General features: G+C 41.4%; 2 protein-coding genes across 3 annotated transcripts; both read right to left on the bottom strand.

Moving 5' to 3' along the window:
• Positions 1–2740: 2740 nt before the first annotated feature.
• slc52a2 (solute carrier family 52 member 2) lies at positions 2741–8157 on the bottom strand. Its single transcript, XM_076105786.1, has 4 exons — positions 7110–8157; positions 5222–6068; positions 5010–5133; positions 2741–4766 (listed from the first exon to the last, which is right to left on the bottom strand). The coding sequence occupies exons 1-4, from the start codon at positions 7237–7239 to the stop codon at positions 4554–4556; spliced, it is 1314 nt and encodes a 437-aa protein (XP_075961901.1). The 5' UTR covers positions 7240–8157; the 3' UTR covers positions 2741–4553.
• Positions 8158–8295: 138 nt separating this feature from the next.
• On the bottom strand, positions 8296–13069 carry LOC142965068 (uncharacterized). Of its 2 annotated transcripts, XM_076105784.1 has the most exons (4): positions 12988–13069; positions 12063–12161; positions 11508–11574; positions 8296–11249 (listed from the first exon to the last, which is right to left on the bottom strand). In XM_076105784.1, exons 3-4 carry the CDS (start codon positions 11566–11568, stop codon positions 8680–8682), a joined length of 2631 nt encoding a protein of 876 aa, XP_075961899.1. In that variant the 5' UTR covers positions 11569–11574; positions 12063–12161; positions 12988–13069; the 3' UTR covers positions 8296–8679. The 2 variants fall into 2 exon arrangements, with proteins under 2 accessions (XP_075961899.1, XP_075961900.1); XM_076105785.1 differs by lacking the exon at positions 12063–12161 and having other exon boundaries at positions 12988–13039.
• Between the last annotated feature and the right edge of the window lie 38 nt (positions 13070–13107).

The following is a 13107-nucleotide window of genomic DNA, read 5'->3' as shown; positions in this document are numbered from 1 at the left end:
AAGAAGGTGACCTTCGTCAACATTCCACCTGCTAAACATCAGCGAGTCATTGTGTGCATGGCTGTAGACTCGGGCTACCATTATCATTGTCGATTAATCTGTCAATAATTATTTTACTCAGTCGTTTTGTCTAAAAATATTCAGAAAGAGGTGAAAAAATTGAATCTGTTTCCCAAAGCTCACGATGGCGTCCTTAAATGTCTTGTTTTGTCCACAACTCAAAGACATTCCCTTTACGGTCACAGAGGAGTAAAGAAACCAGAAATAAATCACTTTAAAAGCTGAGATCAGAGAATTTTGACTTTTTCTCTCCTGAAAAATGAGTCAAACCGATTATCAAAATAGTTGGCAATTCATTTATAGGATGATAACTTATTGATTGATATTCACAGCTCTACTGTAGACTCTTAGGTGGTCTTTTATACATTGTGGCTGCAAACCAGAGGGTAATACTATCTGTAAAGGGACAGTTCACCCCAAAACACAATTCATAGTCTCATTTATCTATCCACGCGTATTGTTTTTCAGTGGAATGTGTTGAGTCACTGCTGACGATTTATTTTACAGCTCCGTCATTTCCTAATGTTTTCGTATAAATGTATTTTCTGGAGAGAACTATGCTATTCGTTATAAAATATGAGACAACAAAGACTGTATTCAGTTAGCATAACAACAATTAGTTCATACAAATGAAGTGTGCGACCTGGAGAACCTTTTAGTCGTTGCACAGCAGGTCAACTGAACATGAACACAAGCAATGCAATTCAACGTTTATGAAGAATAAAGTTTTCAGAAATAAATAATACGTGAATCATTACTTTGGGTTCAAATAGAGCCATTCTCTCAATGAAAATAAACAATGTATTTCCTTGTTAATCAGTACCAGATTATACAGTTCTTTCAAAATATTAGAAATTGATGGACCTGTAAAGTATTATAGAGTAATCTTGTAATTATATTTGCAATATAAGAAGAAAACTCAATTCATCTTTGGGGTTTGACTGCATCATCGCAGCAGCAAAGAATGAGAATGAAAGTGAGTACAAACAGTAAGACAAGTGAAGGAAATGTCAACGATAAACTCAACATCACAGATTAATATGTGACCACCAAGTAGCATCCCTCCTCCAGCACTTGTTAAACGGCAGTGTGTGTGTGTGTGACTTGATCCTGCATGTGGTTAATGTTTACCGTCTGTTTAATGTGAAATGAACGCCGTTTGATTTTGTGCAGATTTCTCCGTCGGCCACGTGAGCAGAAACGTGATTTCATCCACGTTTGGTTGTTTTCTTCTGATCACAGGCAGGGTGTGGGTTAAACCCGCTTAAAACACCAAGAATACAACAAAGTACAACATGGCCACCTGCTGCTCTGGTAACTGTTACATAACCTGAGAAAACATCTGACCGGTGCATTGTTTATTGGGAAAAGAGTCTTTGATCAGAGAAAAGAAAGAGTCGGAAGAGAAAGTCCTCAAAGCAGAGTGTTAAACAACAAAAGAGAATTATCTGTTAGATCTTGGAGCACAATCATGATTTTTAGTTAAATTCATATTCAGCGTACAGACATTAGAATATTATCTAATCATCAAATAAACATCTACACGTTTTGATTGATATTCTGTACAAAAGAGTTTCCCTGACACCATTTAAAACCAATTAAATGGATGAAATGCATCCCTGCAGATACTCACATGCTGCTCGGTGGAGAGTTTGGAGTTTTCTGCAGAGAGAAGGAAGCCAAAGTCCTTTGCAGTAAACTCTGTGTGTGTGTGTGTGCGTGTGTGTGTGTACCAAGAAATTAAGCCCTCCTCAGGGGCGAGTGGGTGTGAGAACATGTAGCCAACCATGACACATGTCTTGTTAACCGCTCATTGTCTCAACCTTAAGTACCTTCACTGCCGGGACTTTGAGGATGATCAGTAAACATCACATGTTGTGTTTTGCAACTGCAACTTTTTTGTTTGTTTTTTTGCCTTGAGGCATTTATTTTTTATTTTTTTATCAGTGAGACTCATTCAAGAATTTGCTAATACTGCTTAAGGGGATCATGGGAGCAAGAGGTGAAAATGGCAGACAGGTTATTACAAAAACCCCATACTCAAAAAAATAGAAAAAGGATTAATATAATCGTATGTAAACAAAAATCCAAATGACCAAAAGCCAATCTGTGTTTATTGAATTGATCAAGTGAGACATCATATGTCCAATATTTAAAGGAAAAGTTCAACATTCTTGAGAAATAGTTAGTGGTGAATATCAATATCCTTCTCATAAATGTCAGTTAGAAATAAGACAACAGCCAGTTAGCTTAGCTTAGCATAAAAACTGGACACAGGGGGAAATGGCTTGGCTAATTGATCAAAGTCCACCCGACTAAGAAATAGTCTCGTACGTTCCCCTCGTGAAACCACAACATGTCTTAGTTTCACTTTGATTTCCATAAGAATAAAACAAATGAGATGAAACATGTTCATTAAAGAACTTTAGAGACAAAGCCAGGCTAGCTGTTTCCCCCTGTTTTCAGTCTTTATGCTAAGCTAAGCTAACTGGCCATACCTTCATAATTTGCATACAAACATGAGTGTTAAATAAAATCTTGGCTTCCCAAAATGTCGGGACCATTCCTTTATTTTCACATTTTGCAATGTAACTAGCAATGTTCTTCAATGTGTACTTTATTTAAATATATATATTTTTATACTTTATTCTTGTAATGAATAAATGGAAACTATTCCAAATTCTTCAGATCAGTAGCTTTATTGTTTACCATTGATTTCGTAGACTTCATAATACACTTCAACATCAGCAATTTGAAAATCAATTTTAAAAAACTAACTCCACGTAAAATGGTGAGTCATGAAATAAAGAAAAAGCACCTCAATCGCTCAACAACCAGTCCATTTACAGTCACTCAGAATTGAAGATTGATCTTTTAAAAAAAACAAACATAAAATGAAGACGTTAACGGATACATTTCCTCTGTAAACCTTGTGATGGCTAATTTCCACTATGACTTATCTATCTGTTCTTATTGTCTGACCACTCAGTGTTTTGGCCCTTTCTGTATTAACAAAGTGAATCAATGTCAGACATGGTCAGTAGGGGTCCTCTCAGGTTGAATAATATTATGTGTGTGTCTTAATCAAGGGCGTGATACTGTCAACTTAGATGGGGGGCTGAATGGGGATGCAATCAGTGATCAACAATTCAATGGTTGATCAGTGAATGATCACTGTTGTCCAGATGTCCTAGTGATGAGCTCCTCCGATCCCACCATGTGCTCAAGGCCTTTATAAGTCGTACACAACCAACACTGGGTCCTTCCTCCTTCAGACCGCATTGCATTCTGTATGACGATTGAACCGTCTCTGTGCAGAGAATAAATACTTTAAAGACAAACTTCTTTCCTCGATGTTTCTTAATTCCAGTATCGTAGGACTCACTCGGTACTATTTTTTTCCACCACAAAAATCAGCTCAGAATTTAACAGATTGATCTTTTAAAAAAAAAAACACAACATAAAATGAAGACGCCGTTAACAAATACTTTTCCTCTGTAAACCTGTTGAGTTTAATAAAGTAATTAAATGGGATGTACGGTAGCATCATGGTTCATAAATTGCCTTACAAGGTAGAATAAGTACATAAGACATAAATTATTACGTTTAAAAGACTGAGATGACAGTATCCCTTTGGATACCAAAACTGTTAACCGTTACTTTGCTTGCGTTACTTTGCGTTACTTTCCCAAATGACGAGTAAATAAACTATAATTCTAAAGTATAAAACATGATCAGAACCACAATCGAGTCCAAAGTAAACGGAAACCCCGTGTTTTATAAAGTTCAAGTCACTGCATTTATGAACTGTATGTTTAAAAGTAGCTATATTACAAATGATACACTTTTCATAATCGCTGACTCAACTGAATTGTATAAATGACTGAAGCTAAATAAAATCATGTTATATGCTCACAATGGAATCAAAGCGACGAGGTAGACAAACATTTGAAAATGGCCACAAAAAAGAACTCCTACGTTCCATTCTGTGTGGACGGGATCTGTGGTTAGCCTGCCACAATAATTACCATATTGACTTCTCGTACGATATATGGACATGACCTCGTTCATTTTTATGTTATCGTCATTTTTCCAAAGAAATGAGTTCCTGTGAAAGGCCTGTCTGCAGTTTGCAACTACTAGTGTGAGTATTTCTCATTAATTAGACTGAGCAACAAATGTGGATGAATAAGTGAATGATTGTGTCCCTGAGTAAAGAATGTTTCTCGTGGTCTGTTGTGGGGAAAAAAAATCCCTCAGCTGGTTTTTGCCACAGAGATTCAAAATACCACACAAAGCACTTGTGGTATTACTGCATCATATGCATTTTACATCCCCTTGGCCAATGTGCAGCATAACAATGCTTCCATTATCTAGGAATGTTTTCACAGGCCCCGAGGCCTCTGAATCAGGAGAGGACTGATCTGGTCCTTCACCCTGGAGCTCCAAAAACTGGGTTAAAACAGTCAGTTGCCTTGTCGAACGAATGGGAACTATGTGGTGCAGTTATCCACACATTCTTGAGCCCGCTCGAACACTTGGTAGACGTTGACCAAAGGGAACATGGTGAGGGCTCCGATAAGGGAGCCGGCCTGGATAGAGATGCCGCCCCACAGCAGGGCGGCGTGACCCGCCTCGTGCAGCAGAGTCCCAATCGCCACCTTGAGATAGGAGTAGAGTCCCGTGAAAATGATTCCAGAGGTGACCTGTAGGGGGCACAAGCAGGTAGCTGAAATCAGTGATGGACACGGTGGACAGGGACAAAGAAACAGACGAGGCTTTAGCTTCTGTGTTTTAAGGATGTGATATGACGAACATCAACTGTGCCTTCCAATACCCGTACTAGCATACTGTTAAGTATGCCGGCAAAAGATGTACTGTGTCCCAATACATAGTACATTCAAATGCAGTATGCAAAAAATACTTTAGAAATATGTATTTCCACTCACCACTAAGGCCATGCCAGCGGAGGTTCCCAAAAGTGGAGGGCAAGGGCTGAGTGCTGCTAAGGCCATGAGATATGCAGCAAATACTCCTCCTGCTAAAGACAAGAGGCCCAGACCAGCAGAGGACCTGGAGGACAACAGGGCCCATTAAAAAACATGTCTTACACATATCTAAAAAGTAATGCATGTGTTCAACTTCTCTTATATTTTCTCACCTCAGGATAACAAACATAGCGAAGAAGCAGGCCAGGGGGTTGGCTATGTTGCCAAGGACCACGGAGAGGTGAAAGGTCATGGGTCCATAAGGCAAACAGGAGAAACTCTGCACGGACGGCAGGACCCCGTTGGTGAGGGCGTTGGAGACGGCGAGCAGCGACAGCAGGTAAATGTTCCGCCGTGTCCAAAATGTCCGCGGCTGTTCCTCCACCCGCACCTGATCCTCAGACACCGGCGCCCCCCCGTTGTGCAGCGGGTGCGTTTCCTCTCCGTTTTTTGCCGCTGCATTGTCAGCCTCCTGTTGCGGTGCATTGTCCTGCAACCTCGTCTGCCTTTGCATCAAAGCCTGGAAGCTCAGAGCCGAGATCGACAGCATGACACACAGGAACCAGAAGAAGTTCTGCGCAGGAAAGTTCTCCTTCAAATACTGCCAATGCACCGTGCCATTCACAGTTTTGCACTCCAGCTTGCTAACGCCTTGCCCTAAAGCCACAATGCAAGGGAACAAGGCGCTGAAGCCCTGACCGATGAAGAAAGTACGAATATACTGAGGGGGGTAGCTAAACATGTAGGGCAGGAAGGTGACGTTGGAGGTACAGCAGACCAACGACATCACAAACGTGAAGAGCAGGAACGGCAGTGACCTTTCCGCTCCGGCTATCGTGACGGTGTGCGACCAGAAGATGGCCAGAAGAGCGGACGCCACGACTGCCAGCACCTGGATGCAGTGGATGACCAGGCGCTCGTTTAAACGCCCTGGAGCGCAGTGGTGTGTGATGGTCACTGCTATTGGACCGATGTTCCCAAACGCTATCAGCACTGAGATATAGGCAGGCAGGTTCCACCCTAAAACAAGGAAAGACAATGATCCGTATCGGTTAAAAAACATATTCACTGTAGTTTTTACATCTTAAAATTAAAAAATGATGACTGTTTTTTGTATATGCAACTGGTATCAGAAACGGTAACAAACTTATTTTAAATTACCCATCCAGCATTTTTAGTTCATTTTTAGGCTTCTACTTCTCTTGTTACAGTGATACTTCATAAAGTTTGGATTTATTTCAATAACAACGCATCTACAACAACATTTAAATAAAGGAATTTGCTTGCAAGACATGTAACAGCTGTCGGAACCCATTGTGTCTTTATTGTTGAATAAATCATTGGATTAATTATTCTTATGAATGGATTGACCTGTAAGCAGTATTTTAAATGTGTAGCTGGTGGAGGTGCTGTTATTAGTTAATATAACGTTAATCTGACCATAACAATAATACATGTTTTAAACTGAAAACATGCTTTGTAACAACTACAGCTGCCAAATAGATGTAGTGGAATAATACGTTTAATGTTCCCCTCTGAAATGTACTGAAAAAACATGAAGTAACGCCAAAAACATGAAGTAACGCCATTATTAAATACGTTTAAACTGACCTAACCGACAGAAACACCTGCTTGAGTTGAGCACTCGAATGATTTTATTCCATCACTGAAAAGAGGTAAGGTGTTGTTCCGGTTACTATTTGTATTAATAGATACTATTAACGTTATAGCCGTAACTGCCATGTCCTTTACATATTTACATGTAAAGTTAGTATTTCGTAATCCTGATATTAGAAACGATAATAGTAATACAGTCACAATAGTAACGTTACACCTGCAGTAAGTACACCTACAGCTAACGTTAGCTAGAAGTCGCGTTCACGCTACAAGCTAGCGTTCACGTCGCAGGCTTTCACCTCACGTTAACTGAAGACACCACCAAATATTGAATAATAAACAAAGGGTCAAAATGAGGTGACTATGTTATAACAAAAGATTTAAACTAATAGGCCAAATCCAGATAAGGTGAACGTCTGTTATCTCTCGGAGCGGACTACTGACCTTCGGGCAGCACGTTGACTATCACCGGGAGCTCTACCCATAGACTGTTGACGGAAACCCAGGAGCCCATGGCGAACAGAGCCACCAGCCCGTGGGTCACCGCTGCACTGCTCCACCAGCTACCGGACATGGTGAAGCTTACTCCGGCCAAAAGAACGAACACAATGCTGATAACAAGTTTGGATTAAACAATGAGTGCGTTCTTCCCATTCATGCTGCCCTGACTTGAAGAATAGTGGACACTTGCGCAAAGTTCCCGCCCCTTCTGTTGCCTTCGCTTACCCCTCGTAAATTCCTACGTCATAGTTGACATTGTTTGCCTATTCGCTCTGACAGACGTAAATTGTGCTCCAATTGAGTGAGAAACTAGTAATGTTACATTATATTCTCGCCTTTAATTCAAACATTTGCCTCTTACTTGCGCGTACATCGATTCCTATTCCATGGACTATCCATTTTTGTGTAAAAAAAAAAAATCAGTCCCTAAACTTAACTGTGACTGGTATATGTGACTAACTATCACGCCCGGGTTATTACTCCATCAGTTTTCCGAGGAACATGAAGGCACCATCGTTACAGAAACCCCTCATGAGCTGTGACAAGTGATGTGGGCGGGGTCTCCGAGATGACTCATAAAAAGCATTTTCTTTCCCCTAAAAAAGGTTACACTTGCGACTTTTATTTGACAGTTCGTTGCTGGATATGATTCATGCACCGAGTAGCTGTAAATATGTTCATATTTTCTGTGGTGACATGTATCAAAGCTGTCTTCTGCATAAAAAGCAAGTGCATAAGCAATTCCAATATTGAATCAAATGGCTGTTAATTTTAACGTGCAGGGACTCTAAGACTCATAGTGGGCTTGGTATATTTAATAAATACACTAATCAAGGCCTTAACATTTGGCACAGTGTCAATAAGCCCCTCTTTCTTTAGTGCCTCCCTATTTCCTTGAGTTCCTCAGTGTCACCTCTTCTATTAACTCGTTGACATTGCATGTGATCCCACCACAAATACCCGTTGAATCTGAGGAACAGAAGAGTTATTATGTGACTTACATCAACCAAAACCCTGACAGATGCTGGAAAATTAACTTGAGCCGAGTTGATTTTGAAAGAGTGAACTCTTGTCCCAATAACTAGACATTAGCTTATCACACAGGTTGACAGAGTAAACATCAACAAAATACACACAAAGATGTTTATTCTGTCAGTGGTTCATACATCTTTTAAGTCAGGAGTGATTATTGACTGACCTTGAATAAAAATATAAGGCTCCTTCTCAGCAACAAAAAAAGTTAATAAAAAGCCGTGTTTCAATACAGCACCATGCAAATTATACGGCAATATCAAAAGTATAAGAGCCACAAAATCAGACTTCATAATTCCAACTATTGGCATTGACAATAGTGTGTAACACACACACACGACAGCTGAATCTGGTATCTAGAGAATAATACACATCATTTGTGTGAAAAGATTGAGGTCATTGTGTGTATTTTTGATTACTTTGCAACTGTAAAAATCATATGAGGAAATCAGGCCATAATTCCCTTCCCTCAATATCACCCTCATGTGCCGCTGTTTTCACTCAAACCAGCTGCAGCATCGGGCGCGTCTTGGAGCACACGCTTTATTTTCGTCCTTCTAGGCGCCCAAACGAGAGAGTACCCAGGTTTGACTCGGGGAAGTGAGAGCTTCAGCTTCATCCCCATTTGTGTGGAGTTGTTGAAGACGCCGTACAAGTTCCGGTCCGTGTTGTTCAGAACTATCTTCTGGTACAAGATCTCACAACGGACTGCTTCCCGCTTTTCAGCTCGGGGTTTCCCGTCAAAGCGCAGCATCATTTTGTCCACATCTGGCTGTGACTTGCACGGCCCCCCGTTTCTGCTCACCGTGGCTATTATGTAGTCCCTATCCATGTTCTCCTCGCGTACTTCGGGTACCTTTGGTGCCTTTTCTTTTTTAACACTTGGACCTTTCTTCATCTGCGGACTGAGAGCGTCTTTCTGGCCAATTTGGGTATTATTTTTCTTCCACCGACCGGAAGCTTCATCGGAGCTGCCGTCAGATGAACCAGATCGGCCATCATCTCCCTGAGAACTTTCCAAGCTCTTGCGCGGGGAGCGCTTGGAGGACTTTGGGGCGCTTGGTTTGTTTTCCTTCTTGCAAGGGTATGTCTGGTTGGAGGGATACTCCGCCATCAAGACGGAGAACGTGCAACTCACCATTTGTAGACTCAGATCTGGTGATGGGACTTTAGAAAATGTTCCTCCTGGCAGGAAATCCTTGAGGTGTTCCTCAGTGACGGCAGCAATCACCTTTACCAACCTCTTCAAGCAAGATCGGATTAAGTCCCTGTTCGTGTGCCACTGGCCACAGAAATGAAACACTCCATCAAAGGTTTTCTCCTGCAACGGGAACTGCAGAAAAACATTCGTGGTCCCTTCAGGTTCCAGCAGTGTTGAAGGATCTTTGGACCAATCGAGGAACTTTTGGTAGAGACAGAGCATGTACTGGCTGTAGAGAGAGTACTCGCCTCCGCTTTTCAGGAGCTGCCAGTAAGGGCCGAGGATTTTGCAGTAAACGATGGCCAGAACACACACAAGGCTTTGTATCATACAGTCGTTGGCATCAGCAGCAACACACTCCAAAATAATATTCGGGCACTCGTCGTTGAACATCGACAGCAAATCGGAGAAGAAGAGAGCCATCTCTTTGTGATGGTGGATGAGACCCGCCGCAGCTTGGAAGTAGTTTGTGAATCGGTTTGACTGATTTACTGCCAGTCTGGAGGGGTTTTTCTTCTCCTCACAGAAGGCTACCCAGTGTTTCCTGTAGTTCTGCGTGCCGGGGATGCTGGTGCTCAAGACATCACAAGCCATGTGGATGTAGCGCGAAGTGGCACTTTCGGACAAATTCACAAAGTTCTTGAATTTCGGAAGCTTGTCGCGGCCGAGTTTCTCTCCCGTCGACAGAATGATCTCTTTTTCAAAGCCCATGATCTGCTCCTCCACGGCGTCGTGCATTTTGACGAGGAAATTGGCGTTGTAGTTTAAAAACACCACAGGGTAAACGAGTGACATGTCCCCACAGAGCGCGTCCAGTTTTTTCTCAAACTCGGCCATGGCCGGATGCTCCTTGCATGTCAGAGCATACTGATTTTTGAGGAGATCCAAGCAAACTTGCCTGCACGCTTCATTCTTCTCACCGTACATACTGGACAGCTTTTGGACAGACACCATGGCAATGTCGAGCAGGTTCAGCGACTCTTGTTTTTCATCCGAGGTGTCTTCTCCATTGCTGGATTCATCAAAGTCCTCATCGCTTTCATCGCACGCAGAGACATCATCTTGCAGTGTCATTTTCCTCACACCTTCTCTGTTCATCTCGGACTCTTCGGCTTGCATGATCTCATAGCTCTCGTATTCCTCCTTGATTGTAACTTTTTCATATTGTATGACGTCCTCTCTTTTCATACGTTTCTTCACAATATATCGTGTTGCCCTTTTCCGCACAAGTTCAAATGGGCTCTGAAGCAGATTTTCCATCGCCGCGTTCCTCCTGTGACTCCTTGTCTCATAATTGCGGTAATGCAGTTTTAACTTTTTTATCTTGGCCCTTAGGACTTTATATGCCTTTTGAATATCCCCATTCTTACAGAAGTCAGAGTTGAAGTTTCTAAGCCAAGTGACTAAAACAACTGGTGCGAGTTTCTCCCTGGTAACAAAGTTGCTCAACTCGAAAATCAATCCATTTGTGACTTCGATTGACTGCGCTCGCTCTGAAAAATCCCTAATTTCCAAAAGATGTTGCCGTTCAACTCCTATGCTGTCACATATCGGGCCGACAAAGTTAAAGTTGGCGTCTGATCCCAGAAAGGTCAGCCTCGCATCACTTCCCAGACTCAACGTCGTTGCGATGCCTCTTTCAATCAAACGACGAAAGTCAGCCGATTGATGACTGGGGAAGATTTTCATGAGCCAATATACAATGGCCATCCACGGAAAATTATTGTCCTCTCTCATAAGTCCTACTTGAATCAAAAGTCTGTTCTTGCATGGCGCCTTTTCCAGCTCGAGTCCTTCTCCCGATTGAGGACCAATGAAGTCTGCAACAAGCTTCCAATAGTACTCGTCTCCTGAAAAACAGAAAAGTTGGAAAGTGAGCAGAAAAGTAGTGCATGGAGAAGGTTGCTAAAACATTGTGTAATTGTACTCTGTTAAATGTATTTATTTATGCTTTCGGAAAAATAACAATGTAACCACTCAAGATGCAAAGTTTTCTGTTAGTATTGGGATTATAAAATACAATAATGCTAAAACAAAGTAAAGTATTACATGTGTTATATAGAGAATTAGGTCATATAGCATCGTTACTAAATGGCCATTTTACTTACTCAGATTAACTTCAGTTACAGCTGCTTTACCACAAAGAGAGAAATCCTGTCTCTCCTCCATTATGTGCTATTTTAAAAGAGAAACACAAAGACAAAAAGTTGCACTCATCAGCATCCAGAAGTATAACAATTTAAAGAAGAAAGGGGGTGTGTGTACAGAAAGACAACTGTCCTCTATGTGTAATCTACCTAAAGCCTGATTGAAACTTACATGTGTGAAATTGAATAGTTCAATTGAGATTTGTGTTTTTGATGTCCACCATCCCTTTGTTTCCCATGTATTACAGTTAAAGATAGGTTGTTTTTCATTACGTTTGTCACAGCTTTAGGTTCATTCACTCTCATTCAACCTCAAAAAGCAGAGAAAACAAACAAATCTGGAAACCAATACCAACAGTAGGAGGACAATAATGCTGTTAAGCACAAGTGCGTCCCGGTACTAGCAACAAGTAACAAGCAAGTAACGATTACTTGTGTTTTTCAGTCAGTGTTTCATATAGTGTGTGAGCTCCTGAATGGCAAAGAGTTGAAAGAGAACAGGATTAAGAGTCATACTTTCAGTGTTGTCCTGTTGATAAAACCCTTCAGAAAAAATGCCTCCCCTCAGCATCAGTGTGCACAACGACACCACAGTGACGCAACTATTCTCCTTCCCTGAAAAAGAAAATAAATTGTGAACGTGTTTCGTCATTCCAGTTAACATCAATGTTGCTAAATTGTATTTAAAGAGGTTAGTAGTTGAGGTGGTGCTGTTGAATGGTATTGTGTTGTAGTGGGAGGTGTAAATTAAATTTGGTCTACTCTCATTGATATACAGAGGAGGGTCAAAGTACGAACTAACGCCTCTCATCGTAACAGACCACAGTTCAACAGCACCGCGAACTACAGCTTCCGAAATTAACAGCATGTTTAATCGACACCTCTCCCAAACAGTTTCATCATAACTCCTATAAGCACTATAACCGTCATGAGGGTTTACTGCAGGGCCGTTGTATTAGACTGCATTGTTTATTGAAAGGTATACACTGGAAATTAGTGTACATGTGGCTTATTCTGCGTACATGTGGGTTAAGTTGTGCCCCCCACAACCCCTGGATATTCTTTATTAGCTGTACTCGTGCGAGAATAATACTTTTATTTCTTTCCCATAAAAGGCAGATTTAAACAACAGCCCAATACAATCGGTGTGGTTTACTGGCGCTAACAATATTCAGAACGTTACAGAATGCAAGCCTTGAGGCTACATCTGCAGATCAGTGCTAATGTTGCACTAGTTACCTCTGCATGCTAATGTTAGCCTTTTTTGTAAGCAACTTGCTAGTGTCAGTACCAACTTTGCCTGCATGATATACAGCGTACTAAACTACAATACTCCGTGAATAATACCAGAGCATAAGCACAGCGTTGCATGCTGTAGCATTTGCAAATTATTTCAAATGTACGAGCAGTAAAAGTGGCATTTAAAATCGTAAGTTCTTACCCAGAGACTACACCGTCGTGAAACTCATCTTCGTTCCTGATCTGGTCAACACAGCGTGGTGAAGTCAATACGGAACAGTGAGCCGGTCAGTGATTGGATAGTTTTATAGAAGGCGGGCTG

This window comes from Anarhichas minor, unplaced genomic scaffold (genome assembly GCF_050575085.1).
Source record: "Anarhichas minor isolate MPS153535 unplaced genomic scaffold, ASM5057508v1 ptg000033l, whole genome shotgun sequence".
Classification (NCBI taxonomy): Eukaryota; Metazoa; Chordata; class Actinopteri; order Perciformes; family Anarhichadidae; genus Anarhichas; species Anarhichas minor.
Note: the sequence above shows the minus strand (reverse complement) of the source record. Positions and strands in the feature narration are given on the sequence as shown.

Bases quoted from the DNA above. Each gene is read 5' to 3' on its own strand.
- slc52a2 (XM_076105786.1), bottom strand. From the start codon at position 7,239: ATGTCCGGTAGCTGGTGGAGCAGTGCAGCGGTGACCCACGGGCTGGTG. The intron at 6,069-7,109 runs GTCAGTAGTCCG...TCCTTGTTTTAG, and splicing joins AGTCAACGTGCTGCCCGAAG to GGTGGAACCTGCCTGCCTAT. The intron at 4,767-5,009 runs GTGAGTGGAAAT...TGCCCCCTACAG, and splicing joins CCGCTGGCATGGCCTTAGTG to GTCACCTCTGGAATCATTTT.
- LOC142965068 (XM_076105784.1), bottom strand. From the start codon at position 11,568: ATGGAGGAGAGACAGGATTTCTCTCTTTGTGGTAAAGCAGCTGTAACT. The intron at 11,250-11,507 runs GTAAGTAAAATG...TCTGTTTTTCAG, and splicing joins TGTAACTGAAGTTAATCTGA to GAGACGAGTACTATTGGAAG.